Raw genomic sequence first — 19,427 nt, forward strand, 5'->3', positions numbered from 1 at the left:
TTTTTTAAATAATTGCCTATAATTTAACACATTAGTTTTTAATATTTTATTATTTTCTTCATAATTACCTATAAAATATTAATAAGAATAAACAATGTATAGATACAATAAAAATAATGATTGTTGTATTATTTTAATTTTTTTTTATATTTTCCATTATTTTTTATTCACTATTCTTTCAATTAAATGATTTTCACTGTTTTGTATTCAATATTTTGTGTTCGATTTTTTATTTTTGCTATTTTGAAGGTGAATCTAGTTAACCATTTAATCTCTGTTAATTGACATGTGTTTTAAAAAACAAATGTAGTTTATCGGTCTGCTGTAGGTACATTGAGTGTCGAGATACATCATTGAGTAGGTCACTGTAATGAGTGTGTTCAATTTGAATTCAATGATGAATATAGTGCATAGTGCATACAAAAAGCATTTTTGAACAAAGATGGTCGTTTGTCAGTGTTAGTAGTGTTACTATTACTAAAATTATTTTAGTCCAAAGGTGAGCACTGAGCATTAACTAGTTATTAGTTTATTTTCTAATCAACTTATGAACTTAAATAGTTTAATTAACAGTTGAAATAACTTAACTTTTTGCAATTGATATGAATAATTTTTTTAATAAAATTATAAATTATAAATTGTATTATTGGTAATGTTATTATGGTCTTCGATTGCTATGTTATATGAAAAAAATAATATTTGTCAAATTATTAATTTGAGATGTGTATAGTTTGAATTAATAAATAATATATCATGTAAAGTAAAAAGATATTTACATTGTGCAATGTACATTATGATAATAGTTCAATAAAATTGTTTTTTATAATTTAGTAAATTAGAAAAACGCAGTCACTCTTTATGTGATTTACATAGGTATCTATTAATTAAAAAAAAAAAAATAGATTAACTTTTTTTAAACTGAGTTGAATTCATATTTTTTTTCTATATTAAATTTTAACTTATTGAGTTAAATTTATAATTTATTATCGGTTAACTTCTAACTTATCGATTTTGTATCCTTTTATCTTAAGTTAATTATTTTTATTAACTTGCCTACCTTTGTATTTTACTATACATTTGTATTGTTAATATAGTAGTTAATTTTACATAGTTGGTTAAATTAATTAAGTCCAAAAACACCGTAATTATTTTATTGTTAATTATTATAATAATTTGTATGTATGTACCTACAACATACAATTGTTTTTAATCTTTTAGTCAAAATGAATTCCCGTGGAACACTGAATGCTGAGTAGATAGGTAGGTACTAAGTACCTACATGGTTAAAATCATTAATTAGCTAATCTAAGTATTTTAAAAATATAATGTTTATTGACTTATTCTACTGTAAAATATGATAATATGCGTAAAAATATTAAGTTCCCACAAATGACGACAATAAAACAACTAAAATCGTTATTTTTGGTTTTAAAATCTAATTTCGTCAAAATTTGAATTTTGAATGTTAAAAAAACTATTTACGGAGAACCTATTGTACCTATTATTTCAAAACCTTTGCTAGGTATTTATACTGGATTTAAATATACAATAAAAATATTTGTAAATTTTCGCGAATTATAAAATGCTTAGATACAATTAAAATCATGCATATGCATTTTCAATATTTTTTAACTGCATAATAAGTAACTTGTTAGGATCTTATTTTATAATTTCAAGCTTTTTGATCGAGTCTAAAATTTTTACCAACAGTTCAATTTAAATAAATATGAATATTTCATTGAGTTGGTATCTATATATTTAAAATGATAATCTATGTAGCAGACAATATAGTGGAATGTATCAAGTTTCTGCCATAAAAACTTTTTAATTGTTACAAAAAAAAATTAAAATTTTTTGATGAATAATCGTTATTTTAGGCTTGAATATTTAATTTTATAAAAATTTAAACTCTGTTTTATTATAGACACTTCCTACCTAGATCTTTTCAAAATAATCGGTACAAAAAATTAAGCAAAAACCTTAATTTCGATGGAATCAAATTTGTTTATTTGCAGATGTAATTCAAACATAAATAAAATATATAAAAAATTGAATTTTACTTAATATTTTTATTAGCATTTTCTGTGTATGATAAAATTTTCAAAACTTTTAAAGGTTTTTTGAGTTATTTATAGGCATTTAATATTTTTGATTTTTTTTTCTAACAATGTCAATTCAATTTTTTCAGTCGATCAAAAAATTTGAAAATTGAATAGGTACTAAGTTCTTTAAATGTTGTTAATATATCCATATAAAAAAAAAAATAAATATATTTAATAAAGTTACAATACATTTTTTATAGCATTTAAAGTTTTATTTTGTAATTTTCTCTATTATTTATCTTAATTTGTCTGAGCTATTTAGGTATATATTTCATAATTTTTGAGAAATTTTCAATTTTTTAAAATAATTATCGTTAAAAAAAAATTTACTTAGCTGAAAAATCTTAAAAATTTAATAGAGAGTTGTTTGGAAGCAATTTTTTCTGCAGCTAATTAAAATAACGTGAAAAATATAGATACAGGCACAATTTTTTAATGACATTTAAAATTTAAATGTTAATAAAATTATATCTCTCCAAGTACTGCTGTCGACATCCCAGGTCGGTAAAACGTAGGGAAACAATGTTATCAAAATCGTGTCAACAATTTTATTTTATTAAAATGGATGTGTGTTATATGTATTATTAAATTTCTATATCCATATATATTATTTTAACTCTATTGAAAAAATTAGATTTTTATATTTTTTATAGTATAATTATACAAGTATGTGTCAAATTATTAATAAGGTAAAAATAAACTCACAGTGTTGTCTCGGAGACTTTATTTTCCGTTTTTCTTTAAATACTCATAGGTAGGTACTCCACTATAAAGCCCACCACCAAAGTCCAACTTAGAAATTTTGGGGCCCGAGTCTATTTTTTTGATGGGTACCAAAATTAATTATTATCTAAATTCTAAATTATCAACTAAATGGATTTTTATATTCAATTTATTTTATAAAATTATAAATAAATTATACCATAAGTCAGCTATAAGTAATTATTAATTGATGATTAATATTAATAAAACGATGAAATAAAAAATATAAATATAAGTAAAGAAGTGTAGATAAAGTTTTTAATTTAAGCAAATGTTTACTGGTATACATCATGTACATTGTACCTACACAAAGTAAAAATGGTAATGCATTTTTCAACATAGTCAATGTAAATAATAAAAAAATGTACATGATTTAGAATTTAAGACAACGGTTTTTTCTAGATTTTAGTTCACTAAATTTTTTAATTAAATATGAAAAATCAAGCGTGTTAGATATTTCCCTTTCAGCAAATAGAGATAGACGAATGAGTGAGTTTAATTTTTCTTGGTGAAGGGACGTTCTTCTGGCATTTTCAATTAGTTCTAATTTTGAATTTGTCTTTAGACAAGAGCTGAGCGCTTGCAAAAACGGAAAATCCGTGATATTTTTATAGTAAATGCTAACTTAATCATAATGATTAGGTAAGTAAAACTTAATAGATAGGTACCTAGCTTATTTTATCAATTAAAGAATAATCATAAATTCCATTACGATACGTAACTAACAAAACTACGTAAGCAATAATATAAAATTTCACAGTGCCACTTTAACAATTAAATATCAACAGGGGCCCAAGGCTGCAGCCCCCCTAGCCCTCTCCTCCGAAGTTGGGCTCTGTACTCCAGTTAAAACCTTGAACACGATTTTAAGTATGTTCGTATAAAACTGTGCATGTACCAAATGGCAAATACATGAAATTATGATTATAATATCGTAATATTAATGTGTAGGTATATTTACATTATAGTACCTATACATATTATATGGTTATAATGTAAATCATTCGGAATATGTTAAAATTTAAAAAATGACTTAAATGTTTTACGAGTAATTTTGTGTTTTTATTTTTTTGCTGAAAACGGTAATAACTCGCGTTGTTGTTTACCCACGTAAGACTAAATATTTGATCAGTTGCGCCGATGCAAATCGATAGAATATCTAAAAAAGGGATGTACACGTAGGTACATTCACGACCGACGACAATAATGTGAGCCAAAAGTTTACATTTTCCCGATATAATTTTTACGCACACGCAATTTCGGTCGGTATCGTACGACATGCGATTCACGTTAATCGTCTTCGGCGGTATGCTGCTCCTGAGCGTCGTCGTCAACCGTCATTTTTCGGTCACGGCGGCGTTTAACCCGGTGCAATTAACTAAAATAGCGAAAATTCTGATGTTCGAACGAGCCCTGAACGAATCGCCCACCTGTACACTTTTGGTAACGTATTTCCTGTATTATGTTAACCCGCTATATGTATTTATTTTATACTATTTAATGTACGATCTCCGTTGCCCACCTTCACATAGACACATCACAAACGTAGGTACCTACATATTTTTAACCGTTTTACGTTTACGGCGTTTGATCCTATTCACGGACTCTTGCTGACCGGATAGCAGACATATATCTACCTATATATCTATACTATATAAGTATGTAATATCTGTTATACCGTATACGTCATGTCTCGAACACGTCGACCCGTAATTTTTTCGTTTTTACTTACTTTGCTGGTCCTTACTCGTAGGGTCACAATCGTACATTTTGATCGTAATAATAGGTCCAGCGTGCGTTTACCCACAGACAGTATAGACCATAGCACTCATAGCAGCTATAGCGTGAGTGGGCGTCTAATATTAAAATAATAATATAATAATTATAGAAATAAAAGCTATAGTAATGATATATTGATATGTATTTCTACGATAGTGTTATTATTGTTATGTTAATAATAAGATTTTTCTCGGTTAATGATAACCATCCTAGCCATGATATTGATATGGGCGAATTGCGTATAGTAGCGTTATGTATATCCGATAAGAGTAGTCCCGCCTAAACGCAAAGTTGATATTGTATACACATAAACTTTGACGCTTTCTGTTCGTTTGTATTTCCTACGAATTCAAATTTTCAATAAAATTCCTCGTTACTAATATTACTTCTATTTCTGGGTTTTTATGGGCTGTTTTTGGTGCATTGGCGTAACCGATAATTGCATTCATCGCACTATTCCTTTATTAATGTCTTCTAGAGAAAGAGGCGAAAGAGGCATTGGGAGTAGTCACCATTCATTTCCTAGCTTAAAATACCTTAGATTTGGGTTCTGAGTGGAACAATATAAGTATTGATTTTACAACAATGTATATGTGTTTTTCGTGTACCTATATATATATATACAAATATAAATACGAGATAAACACAATAAATAGTTTAACAATTTTAAAATTTAGGGGTGGTTTCAGATTGAAAACTTTAAAATTAAAATCTTTTAGTAGATGTTTTTCAAAAATAATCTGTAAAATAAACAAAAAATAAGAAAAAACGGAAATTTTTATGTAAAGCCTTAAGCTAGTTTTTGGTAAATCGTCATTTTTCTGTATTGTTGTAATTCGAAAACTATTAATCAATAATCATAAATTCTTAAAATTTTCACTAAATATTTATATAATCATTTTCTATAGGTACACAAAATATTTTGGCTCTTTTTAAACATATAAAATAACAATATTAGTTGTATTTTTTTTCTAATTTTAAAAATGTTATTCGTGGGGATTTGAAAGTTATAACGATTGTTAATTATTATCATATTTTACTACACCCAATAGTTTGAGGAGAAATATTTTTATTTATTTTTTTTTTTTGGTGAATAAATAATGTAAAAATTTGGGCTTTAAACCTCGTAATTTTTTTTTTTAATAGTGGTTTAAAAATTATGAAAAAAGATCTGCAAAACAGTAAAGAAATATGAAAAAAATGTTTATACATTTCTAAGAACAAAATAATTTAAAAATTTTCAAGATTTTGCGAATTTTGTCGATATTCTAAATTTCAACGCCTTAACATTCGTGTCCAAACATTTTTGACTTTTTAAATTGGTGAATGAACAACTATGAGGAACTCTGTATTAAATTGTGTCAAGCATTTTTACAAAGCAAATAATTTTTTATTGACATTGAAAAAAAAATTTTTTAAATGAAAAATTTTAAATAATTTAAGTATGTATCTAATTAGTAATTTTGTCAATATTTTAATTTTAAACTTCTATAAAAAAAATATTTTTCATATGTTTTAATTTTTATAAGGAACCACCTTGTATTAAATTTTCAAGTGTTAACTAAAAAATTTTATACATTTTAGCAACAAAATAATAGTAATATTACTATATAGATACATAGATAGGTACTCAAATAGTTAAATATGCTGCATAAAATCATTCACACATCTATTTAGGATAAAAATAATGATAATAATTATTTATTATATAGTGTATTAGTATATCATGAAGACGATTTTAGTTTTTACATCATTTACGAGTATTTTATATAATGTTTGTTTTGGTAGTTCATGGTAAAATCCAAGATAAATTTATTAATATACTAAAGTAGGAAGCACCTATATGATTATATATATATATTATATATAATACATATATTGGTTTTTAATTTTTAATTTTTTGTGTTTTTGTGACAGATAGACGAAGTAAAAATATAGTAATCTTAATAAAAATAATGATGTGTTCATGACTATGGCGGCGTTTAGACACGTGCATTTTTTAGCGCGCAATATTAAATAGCGATTTATAGTATCCTTGGAGATTCGTAGGTGTGTGATCGCGCCCTGATTATAATCCATTCAATTTTTCGCATATCACCTTCGCAGCCCCCGCGATCTTTGTCAGCTTACTACGTCGATGTGATACAATAGCATAATACAACATTACAACAATTAACAACCGTGAACGCTGAACCGATCAGTCCGTAGCGAGTTGTGAATTCATAATCATTATTATTACTCATCATTGTCGTTTGAACAAAGCACCGGAAGACACGTTATTCTTAAATTCTCAACTTTTCAAAATTTACTGTGAATTGCGTCGCTGTTTGTTATCTACTTATGTACATCAGTTTTATACTCATACCGATCAAATCATTCATTGATCCATATATACATATAAATTGACCTTTCGATTGACTTCCAAATTTTCTGGTAAGTGTCCAAATTACCAATTGGCTACCCGTTTTGGTAAATTGTTTCAATTCCACTACTGTCATTTGTGTTTACGATTGAATATCTTTTCTGAAAATTGTTATCTATGCTGTGTATTAAATAGTTGAGTTATTCTTACTACTAACTTACACATTTTTCCAGACCAAATTTGTACATACAACAATGGGAGAAGCCGGTGAAGAAGTCCTATTATATGTTTACGATTTAACTGGTGGTATGGCTAAATCCTTAGGACAGACATTATTACGTAAGCTGCTAGATAATACATAATATACATTAACTACTAACTACTCTACTTGATACTTAAAAATACTTTACAAAAAAAAATATTGAAGGTATTTGGCACACCGCAATAATAGTATTCGGCAAAGAGTATTTTTTTGGCTCCAATGGGATATCAGTGTGTGATCCAGTGAGTACTATTTTTTTTATGAAATTGATTTTATATAATTGTATTGACATTAGGTTCAGGTTAAGTAAAATAGGTAAATTTTGCTTAATTCATTTTTATTTTGTTTTTATTTTGCTATATACATTCAGTGTAATATTATTTATAAATGTAGACAAGATGTCATTAGAACATCAGTTCATAAAAAATGTGTGATTAATTTTGCTTTTGTCCTGAATTTAAATTTTGTAGTTTGCTGTAATTGATTGAAAAAATCTTACTAAATAAGTTTAGATGATATATAATAGGTCTGATAGTTATTTGTATTAGGTATCTGTAATCTGATCAACCTTAATGTTTAAATTGTTTGATAAAAATTATTATTTTTCAATAGGTACTTGATACTTATAAAATAATTTGATATAAACTGTCCATATATCATTAGTACTTAATATTTAAAAAAAATATATATAAAATTTGTATTTAAAATGGCTTGCAGAATACATTTTTTAAATTGGACACAATATTAAACATAGATATTCTTCAAAATCTATTTTAAAGTAGATGTACTGCATTGAAAAAATCTTAAGTTCAACACAATAATAAAAACACACTTTCTTTTACTAATTTATTTATTTAGTATCAATTTCTATAAAAAATTGTCTTAATAGTGTGTTATGAACATTATCACTAAATTTCTATAATTTAAGCAACCTAAAAATTATTCAGTTTATCTTGATTATTTTTAATGATTTATTTTTATATTGATGAACTTATATTATTATCAATATGAGTTTGTTTCTACTTTAAAATGCAAAATATTTATTACATTTTAATTTTATTTACAAATTGTACAATATAAAAATAATGAAGTTTTGTATTGTAATAGATATTTAATTAATGATTTTATTTTATTATGAAAGAGATAATTTATGTTTCATAATTTAATAATTATATAATACTAGCAGAGCATGTTAAGTCAAATGTCTTTTATTCTCTATTTGTATATTATTTTTTATTTATCAATTTATTTAAATAATTACAAATTAACCATATGGTTATGAATTTTATAATTTTTACAACATAAAATGTTCAGAAGAAAAAACACTATCTTAATACCATCTTGAATGCTATTGCTAATGCCTAGTAGATAGAAGAAAATTTGGTAATAAATATTGATATATTTAATTAGATGAATTTAACAGTAAATTATTTCTACTTATTAAATTTATTATTATTATCCAACTAAATAAATTGATAAAAAATGTTAAGCAGACCTTAATGTATTACAAATGTGTAATTGTAGTAATGTAGTTGTATTTGGCAATAACCCAATGATGAAAATATCTAATGTTATTGACGCTGTTTTAAAAAACATTTCAAAATAAAATTCTATAAACAATGTGTACAATTATTTTTATTACATATTCATCAGAATAGTTAAAAATAAATAAAATTTAATGTTATTTACATAATTGTAAAATAATCCTCTTTCTTCACCTACTGTATTGATTTTATGAGCTATTAAATTTAAATGTTACAAGATGAAGAATTTGCTGAATAAATAATCTGTATGTATAGTATGTTCAATCATAAAAATAACGTTGGTAATAGAAAATATTTTGTGTATATGCCTTTAAATTTGATTAATGATTTTCTTAACATAGTAAATTGCATTAGTTTTTGAAAAATTCAAATTCAAATTTTTAATTTATGCATAAAAACCAATTTTTTTGTGTTCATATTTTCAACTTCATTATAATTATAACTATAATATAATTATATTTTCTGATAGAGAAATGAATCTAGTTGATGCTTATTTTTTGAAGAGTCACTTTGTAAAGTATATTATTCTTATTCTTAGTACTTGTTTTTAAAAATTTAGTAAAATAAAAAATAAAAAAATAATAAAGAAAAGTCCATAATCAGTTTTTGACTAAATCAATTTCCTTATTTGGTTATAATTCAAAAACAAATAACTAATAACAGGCCATCTTCACTCAGAATTGTTTTTAACGATGAATAATTTATCTTTAACATAAAGTTTAACATATCACAGGCGCAAATTCAGGCCCTTTCTCCCTTGTAAGCTGTGTTTTATTTAGGAAAAAATACTTAGTAAAAAAAAGTTATAACAAATTTTAAGTTATTTGTGTAGTATATAGGTAAGTTATTTTTAATATTCGCCTTCCCCCCTATTATCTCAGGCTGGATCTGCCACTGACACATTTCAGTGATGTGTTTAATGATAAGGTACACCTTCTGTATAGTCAGTTATTTACATTTTCCATTTATTATTTGAGTTTTAATTAGTATTTTAAAATTTTAAAAATTATCTGATTGAAATTGAGTTAAAGCTGAACAAATCATATGACATTACATAGAAATAAATAAAATAGTTGGTAGGTACTATAATTTTATATGATAAATACTACATACTTTGAAACTTTAATTTACCCTTGTTCCGTCAATTCTCAAGAAAAAACTATTTTTTTGCTTAAAAAAATATAATCTATTTAAAAAAGAAAGGTGAGGTATAACTAAAAAAAATGATTTTGCTGTGTATGTGTGAATAAATTTTGTAAATTAAGTTTTTCATGGCTCATGTATTATAAATTAAAATATATGAATTAAATTCAATTCGAACTATTGTATGCTATCTCCATCGTTGAACATGCTGTATATGAAAGATTAGCTAAATGTTTAAAATTCAGTTAAATATTTTCTGGTGTTATTGAAATTAATTTTTTTTCCGGTAGGCTTTCAGTTATTAATCATAATATTGAAGAAAATCAACTGATTTTTTTATGGACTTAAAGTTATTATATGAGTATTAACATATACGTATTTATAACCTTAAAATAAATAACATAGAAATTTCAAATAATATTATGTTTCTCTAATAAATTAATACGTCATTAAGTTAGCTCCATATTAAATATTTACGAGAAGAAATTTCTAAGATAGTGTTTATATTCATTATTGTAATTAATTAGTGTTTTATTTATAGAATGATTTTTTTCTGTATCATTACTGTAGTTACTATAAATTATTATAAAATAAAATATCTCAATAGGTAATGACAAAAATTGTTGTATTTAAGCAAATTCATTATCAATGTTAATTTGAATAATAATACAGAAAAAACATTATATTTAAACATTGTTATGTATTTTACAAAACCGTGTATAACTTGAAGTATATATTATAAATTATAATTATCTTTTAGTATCACGAATGTTTGCTGAATGCTACGTCTATGAAAGTCTATCCCACATATCACTATTTTGACATCATTCCAATTCGACTAAATCCCACTCTGTTCAGTCTAAAAATAGGTCCACAGTATTTCTAACACGACTATGTGGCCAATCGTTGCATACTTTCGATGGAAATAATATTAAGTCCCTCTTACTTAGTACTTAATGACTATTCTTTCGGTTATTCTAGGGCACCACAGCCTTGGGAAATCCATTACGTACCCATAGCTTAGGAAGGACGTGTTTGCCGGAAGACGTATTTCAAGAGTATTTGCGAGGACTAGAACAGGATACATACTCGTAAGTACCTATACATTTATATTATCTATAACGAAATAATTTCGAACAGGATTTGTCGATATATTATATATTTATAATAGTATATAGTACCTATTATTATTTATTGGTGTGTTAATAATCTTATTTTTTGTACTTTTAGCGCAGACAAGTATAATTTATTACGACACAACTGCAATAATTTTTCCAACGAAATAAGTCAGTTTTTATGCGGGAATTGTATTCCTAGTTACATTTTAGACTTGCCAAACGAAATACTTAACACGTGCGTATTTTTATACATTTACATTTTTTTTCTCAATATTCCAAATCATTTCCTACAATAAAAAAATTTACGTTTTTCAGACCTTTTGGTCAACAATTGGCTCCAGTTTTAGAATTATTCTCCAACAATATTGGTATACATCCAGGTGTAAGAAGATCTGGGTCCGATTTCGAATCTCTTAACAACGATATCGATTCTGCCAGGTATAACGTGTACATTTTTTTAATTATTTTTTAGTTTTCATTTGTTTTAACATCTATTTTAATGATTATATTAACCATTTTAAAACTTTTATTAAGCAATTAACAAAACGGCGTTGTTTGTGTTTGTTGTTTCAGAAATTAATGATATTATCCTTAGATGATATCAATGATCACTCTCCTTAACACTTCCATTCGCAATTCACGGCCATAACATTAATTCAAGCTGATTACTTCAATTAAAAACTATTGCTCTCTAATTTGTGTTTAGTTTTAAGCTAAATATAAATAAAATATCAGTTTTTGTTTGTTATAAAATAACGATATAAAATTAGAATATTTTATTACTATATTACTTTTTAAAATAGTAAAACATTTTTAAATAGTAATATTTGATTTGTTCATGACAATTTATTATTCAGATATGCAAGTTTGTTACCTGTGTATTTCCTACTTTTGTTAAATACAAATAAAACTTAGTAAGAATTAACAATTTGTTGTCATTTTTAGTGTTTATATAACTGTGTTATTTCTGTGATACTTCAAATATATTATTTTATAATATATTTCTTGTATAACAATATTAAGATGTGTGAACAAATAACTTGGAGTTCATTGGATCTGATGTCAACAGTTCTTAATGTTTATTCTCTACTTATCTATTGACAGAAAACAATCAGCGTTATTAGAAGAAAAACGTAATAAGTTAAATGAGAAACTAGAGAAAAGAGAAAAAAGAAAGAAAAAAAAGAAGGATAAAAACAAACACTTAAGTGATCAGTTTTGTATCGAGTCCGAACCCAGCTCAAGTAGGTAGGTGTATTGAACTTGTTTTAAATACCTGTGTCATTATACATTTATAATATTTAGTGACAATACGTGTAAATACGTATCATAACTCGCTATGTTGCATCATTTATATTTTTACATTAGAAAGTATTGCGATAATCGCAAAAAAATGTCTGAAAACGGAATGAATGGTGTAAATGCCGAAAACGGAGTTGTCCGGCCTGCAAATGCAGTCGTTGACAATGACGCCGATGACTTGGAAAGGAAGGAGCAAGAGTTGAAGCGTAAAGAACGCGATCCGCCTATAGTGTTTCCGGATACCATAAACGTAGGGTTAAATACATGAATACTGTAAAGTATTGTAACTATAAAGTCACAATATTCACATAAATTATTTGTGAGATAGGTACATATCTAATTAAATCGATGTATAAAATAGGTACAGAACGAATTGGAACGATTAGTCGGTTTGATTGATGGCCGCATAAATCCGGATGACATGCAGTATGTCGCTGAACTTGATCAGTATATGTTGGAGAACGAAGGCTCTTGGGCCCTGGGCGAAGGTTTTCTGTCGTTTGTCGGTCAGTGTGATCGATAGTGTAGTAGAGTAGTAGCAGCCCTACTGGCTAGTACACTTTACTTAATACCTATTTACTATTATTGTACAGTTTTGTTCATACAGTGTAATGTGCATTTGATTTATAGGTAGATTATTAAATGACGATCAGCTGGTTTCGGAGGTGCGCGAGACAATATTGAATATTTTGGCTGCAGGTGCACTCAAAGACGACATTATTTTAGTGTTGCACCAGGACAGAAGGGAGCACATACTTATGAATTACGCAAATGGATTCGATAAACTTCCTCTACTTGAACAGCTAGCTCTCACTTTATTCGTCAGTATACTGCGATTACGCATCCCCCCCAGGTTTCTAAAACTTCTCATTGTGGTCATTTAACCATTTTCAGATGTGCAATTTGTTCGAGAACAGCAGCACTTCTGAATGGCTTTTATATATATCTGAATGGCAGCTTGGTTCCAGTTCGGTGAGCAACATACGGGTGACGACTAAGGTGGCTGTAAATTCATTGCTGTCCGAAGACAAGGTTCTACAAGACCGAGGTACAGCTCTAGTACACAACTTGGCCTGCAAGGAGGTAAAAACTGTGGTCTGTATTGCTTTTGATATATACATAGCTATAAAATAAAAATAAGACCATTATTTCATTAGGACGTTACCCTTTATTAAATAAGTTGCTAGTGATATATATTATATACCTATATAATATATAATATTATATAGGTACTTAGTTTTTCGCGTTGACGTGCACTCAGTCGATTCTACTGAATGACGTGTGCACGTTCTTCCCTGTTTCGTTTAACTGTTTTCAGAAAATGTTAAAAAACCAAAACATTCGAAGACTGTTACCCGTGGGATCGTTTTTTAAGGTAGACATAATATATATATTCCAATATAAACGTGTACGTAGCATACTGGTATTGTGTCAATGTGCTGAGCATTCTTTCTATATTACAATAATACATTATATTGTTATAAAACACATGGTCAATTATTTTCTTATTCTTAGTTGTAGTTAACTAGCCTTGCGAGTTTACAACTATCTATTCTATTGTTAATATGAAATGTAAGACAAATGGTATTCGCAACTTGAATTAATTTGTATTTTATCAATATCGAAGTACTTTCTTATACAAACTATTCGTTGTTTATCTATCGAATTAAAAAAATTATTTAAATCTTAGTACACAAGTAGATGACTAGACTTAGTTCAATGTTATAATATATAATATAAGCTAATGTTAATATTGAATGCACGCACAACTCCATTTTGTTTTCATTATTGTTTTACTTGCGTTTATATCTTTTTACTAACATTTCATTGTGTATAACCAACCAAATATCAAAATATGCAAAATTTCTGAACATTCCATTTTAGAAAAAAAAAATCTTGATAATATACATTTTTCATTTTTATTTGTAGTTTTTTTCGGATTTATAATAAAATGTTTATAATTTATTTGTGTGAGATAGGTTTTAAAGTGTAATATGGTTTTGTGTTTTTTCGTCAAGACAATTATTTCCAATAAATATATTATTTTGATATAAAACATAATCGTTAAAGAATAAATAAATATAATATTATAATTTATAATTATTGCTTTGAGTGTCATTTACGAACGCCTTTTTGGATGTATCTATGATATTATGTATGATTATATAATTGTTTCACATTTGATCTTTGCTACTTGTTGCTTTAAGTTATTACTAGAGTTTTTTTTAGATTAGCATATATAGACCAACATTTTTCATTTTTCTAAATACACGATTAAAAATAAATAAATAAATAACTATTGTATAACTAATAATATATTTGTTTTTACTTAATGGTGATACAAAACTGATTGTAGTTAAATTTTTTTTTTTAAGGTGTTTGATGATGTAGTTGTGGAACTTGCAATGGCTGTTTTACAGTATTTTAACAGCAAACCCAATGAAGAGCATAGTTTTAGATGTATGAAGTCTCTGGCTAGATTTTGTCAAATATCTAGACAGGATGTACCGCAATTGGTTCAGATGATTGGACCTCCACCATCTGCTTTCAAAGGCATATCAAATAGAATTGATGAACAAATCTCTGAAATTCAAAATTATCTACGTTGAGAAAATTTTTGAATAAATTATATGGATAAAAGCATTTTTTTATGATAATTTTAACTCTAATATGATGTATTTTTATATGGATTGTCCAAATTAACTTAATATATTTAATTTATTAGTTTAATTTTTGATTTTGCATTTCAACATTTAATATTTTTTTTAGTTGTGTTCTCGAATTAAATATTTGTTTAACTACACTTGAGCTTTATTTTGAAGTTTAGACCTAATTAATAATTCAGATACATACATTTATGTATTATTTAAGATTAAAAAAAAAAAATATGCATCTTTACCTCCTACATCATATTTTTACAATCATAATTAATAATACTTATGAATACATTTTCTAATATAATATTTATATATTCGAATATAGAGTAATTTCATTGTTAACTATGTGTAAGAAAATTAAATGTGTATCATGTGTCAGAAAATAATGTTGTGCAAACATAACTAAAAATATATTTAGTTAAAGATAAGTTTTAAATGAATAAAATTTATCTCATGACATATAGTTAAAACTGAAATATTAACTATCTAGATAAAAATCAAAAAGGTGGGCAAGTGAGATCGCATTGCTGTACTATAAGTGTTGAGTGGATCACTATAATAGATGTATTAAATTTGGAGTTTAGAGTGGAGATGGTGGTCTATCAACTTATATCTCAGTATATTTCATGTTCTGTTTTTGATATTGCTATTTAAGTAATTTTTGTACTATTAAGTATTAATATTATCATAAATTGATTTAATTTTACTCTATATTATATTGCATTTAAAAATATTACTGTGTATAAAATACAATAATAAAATTAAGTTTTATTTCCTCAAAAATAATGTTTTTCAACTATAAAAATAATGAATATTATTATTCATAGTTAAAATATGTAATTTCATTTAAATTTGAACTTGAAATATTTATAAAGAAAAAATTATATTCCTTTAGTTTTTTAGATTTTTTGTTTTTAGTATAACTACTTATAAAGAATTTAAAATTAAATTTTTAAGCCTTAGCTTTAAAAATGTGCACATTTATATACATATTTCAATTACCTACTTAACAATTTTTTACAAATTCTTTTGATTTTGAGGAATTATAATTTTTTTTTTTTATTGAAGGTTAAAAAAGTTATGAAGAATCTTGCATTCCATTTTAAATTCTAGAATGTAAAGAATTTCTTTTTATGAATTTCTATTTAAAAATTTGAAAATTTTAGAGATTTTTTCAAATTACATCTAAATTATAAATTTAAATGCTTTTAAAAATTATATTGTTACTATCTATTTTCAATATAATTTTTAATTTGAATGTGGATAACTTACAAGAAATTCTTAGATATTATATTTTTCAACATTTTAATCAAGCAAATAACTTTTAATTTATAAGAAAACAAAAAAAAAAAAATTAGTAAATTTCAAATATCTATAAATAGTTCAAAACGTGTTAAAATATTTTCAAATTTTCATTGTAAATATAAAATGATAATATAAATATTTGTTGAACATTTCAAGTACCTACAAATATTAATTGTTCTTGAATTATATATAAAAAAAACTAAATTACAATTTTGTCTGATTTTGCGTACAAATTCCATTTTTATCAATGTTTTGTTTCTTTATCCTGATTATTTTAAAGAATATTGGGAATATTGGATTTGGAAATCTAATGCGGTTAGGCAGATCATACGTATTATGACGTAGAAATCCAATGGCTTGAATTTAGATTATAAAAAATGTTCTCACGATTTTTCTCAAATTTTATCCAGTTGCCTACATAAATATATTTATATAATATAGATACTTATAAATATATTTAAATATAAAGTTTCATTATTTTGACACGACTATTATTGACATTCAATAAAAATAAAATTGATCATGCATACGCCATATATTATATCATATAACGTGCTTGTTTTGTTTTTAGACTGAAGAGCGATTTGGTTTCGAAGAAAGTCGAGCGTAAGTAAAAAAGGACAAGTACTTGATAAAAATAAATATCTTATTTTGTTTATATAATACAACAATAGTCATATGCATATAGGTAGTGGATTTACGGTAAATATTATATAATTTTATATATCCTAATTCATTTGAAGTCGAAAGATCCAATTTTCTGTTTGTCGCGTGCTCGCGATTTGTAATTTATACGGTAACACTTGAAGAAACGTATCACGCGAGTGACGTCAAATCCAATGTAATATTATTATGTTCGCTATCATATTATGACACTCTGTATTAACTGTACATACCTGGGGTAGTGGGGTTGCCAACTTGCGGGTCTTATTATTTTTGGTAGGTATACGTTTATAAAAATTTATTTAATTATATAAAATGTATCTACATACGTTTTGACTCTGAGGTATCGTTGTGTTCATCTATGTGGTCCGCGAACCTTTCATGTTGGCCACCCCTATATGTACCAATCGTGTTACGTCTAAATCGTTGTTAATTAATAATTATTATTATTATCATCATCATCATCATCATCGTACAGCAATTTTTTATCCAGAATCTCAGAACAATGACGGTAAATTATCAAACGTTAAATTATAAGGTAAGTGTATTTATTAGAAGTGTTTGAATATACAACGATATTTTAACGATGTTATATACAATATACCGTTTACATTTAAGAAAAATCGAGAACTCAAACTATTCATTTTCAATTCCGTAATGATTTAAAAAAATTATTATGCAAGAGACTTTTCGATGACATTTTCAGTTTTCACCTCTACGTTATAGGTACAGTTGCTAGTATATCTATATAATAGTTAAGATAACATAAATTATATTATACCTATCTAAATACTATAGAATATAGATAGTATATTATAATATACCTACTCAAAATGTTGTGTCAAGTCTTATGAATTATTATTTTACCCTTCATTAATGGCTTCAGAAAGATTGTTGAAACGCGTGCACCTATTTACTTATATGATTAATATAATAAACATACCAGTATAATTAATTAATCACTATTCGTCTCACGAAGTTTAAAAGTATATGATTGTGTAAGTTTTTTATTCGAATGAGATGATTTGATTCGATTGATTTTCTTTATCGAGATTTTGATTTAAATTTTCTATTTACGGTTTATTGTATTATAATATCTATGCATAATTCAAACATAAAATAATTTAATGATATCGCGATTTAGTCGTTTAATTTAGGATAAGTATATTGCATCGACTATTATTAAACTTTGTTGATCGGCCACTCGCAAAAGGAATGATCAAATTATAATGGTATCATTATGATATGACAATGAACTCATGATCAAATCTTTACACAGTAAATAGTGTTGTAATTTAATTTCAAGTAGAACTTGAGATAACTATACTATAATATTAAATTTTTTTCTACTTAAACGAGTTTGAATCGACTTATCGTAAGGATAAAACAATGATATAAGTACAATAAATTGTCAAGTGCAAATATAAACCAATCATCATGACAACTGAAAAATTATTTGTTCATAAATAATCAGATAAACAAAATATAAAAAATTCAATTTAATGAGATAGATATTACCGAAAATAATATGATTTTTTTAATACTTAGGTAGGTACAATTATGTAAAGAACTACAGCGTATATTGATAGATTTTTTCGAAACATTTTTAAATAGATATCTAAAACGAAATTTCGCAGAACATATAGAATCATATGCATTAGTATCAATGATTTTATTATCTAAATTACTTTAACTTTTAATTAAGTATTATTATGTTTTTTGAAAGAACATTCTGAGTCAGAATGGAGAATGGTTTTATAAAATAATATATTAATAATGTTTTTTTTTCTTGAGAATTGAGAACACTATAAAATTATACATGAATAATATTCGAGATTTTTTATTTATTTTCAAATGTTATATTTTCAATATTTAATTTTGCATTAATATTTCAAATGCCATAACAAATTCGTATATTATTTATTTATTTTAAATTAATATCTAATGGATTATTAGCTTATAAATTTACTTTTTGTTTTGAAATTATACTATAATAATTTCTTAAATTTTGGGTGAACTATTGTCTATTAGTCACTTCAAGCTCTTTTTTGATTTTTACATAAGAATTTTCACATAAAAAAAAAAAAAAAAAATGGGGAAGTAGATAAGTAATCGCTCTGATATAAAGTAAGTATCGAGTATACTTCACCATTAAATAAATCACTGTAATATATATTTGTTAAACTATGATTTATCATTGCATACAAAAAATTATGTTGAGCGAAAACAGCTTGTTCATTTAATTACTAAGGAGGTACATTTTTAATCTTATGATATATCATATTGCTAGTAATTGCAGTAAAGCAATTTATTTTACTATTAGTATTTCCGTAGTAGGTTCAGTTAATTTTTGCCGAAAACATTGTATTTAAAAATGTCTGAGTATAAAATAAAATGATTAAGACTAGAGACTTATAAGAGTTTGCAT

General features: G+C 25.5%; 1 protein-coding gene across 4 annotated transcripts; it reads left to right on the forward strand.

The window, feature by feature from the left end:
- The first annotated feature begins 4,081 nt into the window (after positions 1–4,081).
- On the forward strand, positions 4,082–15,032 carry LOC112598510. 4 transcript variants are annotated; one of them, XM_025345001.1, is made up of 13 exons: positions 4,082–4,307; positions 7,239–7,344; positions 7,418–7,509; positions 10,936–11,045; positions 11,185–11,307; positions 11,388–11,510; positions 12,177–12,320; positions 12,441–12,624; positions 12,736–12,880; positions 13,005–13,195; positions 13,269–13,457; positions 13,693–13,749; positions 14,750–15,032. In XM_025345001.1, the coding sequence occupies exons 1-13, from the start codon at positions 4,143–4,145 to the stop codon at positions 14,981–14,983; spliced, it is 1,863 nt and encodes a 620-aa protein (XP_025200786.1). In that variant the 5' UTR covers positions 4,082–4,142; the 3' UTR covers positions 14,984–15,032. The 4 variants fall into 4 exon arrangements, with proteins under 4 accessions (XP_025200786.1, XP_025200788.1, XP_025200787.1 ...); XM_025345004.1 differs by lacking the exon at positions 4,082–4,307 and adding an exon at positions 6,754–7,076; XM_025345003.1 differs by lacking the exon at positions 13,693–13,749 and having other exon boundaries at positions 4,083–4,307.
- The last annotated feature ends 4,395 nt before the right edge of the window (positions 15,033–19,427 follow it).

Source organism: Melanaphis sacchari, unplaced genomic scaffold (genome assembly GCF_002803265.2).
Source record: "Melanaphis sacchari strain LSU unplaced genomic scaffold, SCAv2.0 Contig48_pilon_pilon, whole genome shotgun sequence".
Classification (NCBI taxonomy): Eukaryota; Metazoa; Arthropoda; class Insecta; order Hemiptera; family Aphididae; genus Melanaphis; species Melanaphis sacchari.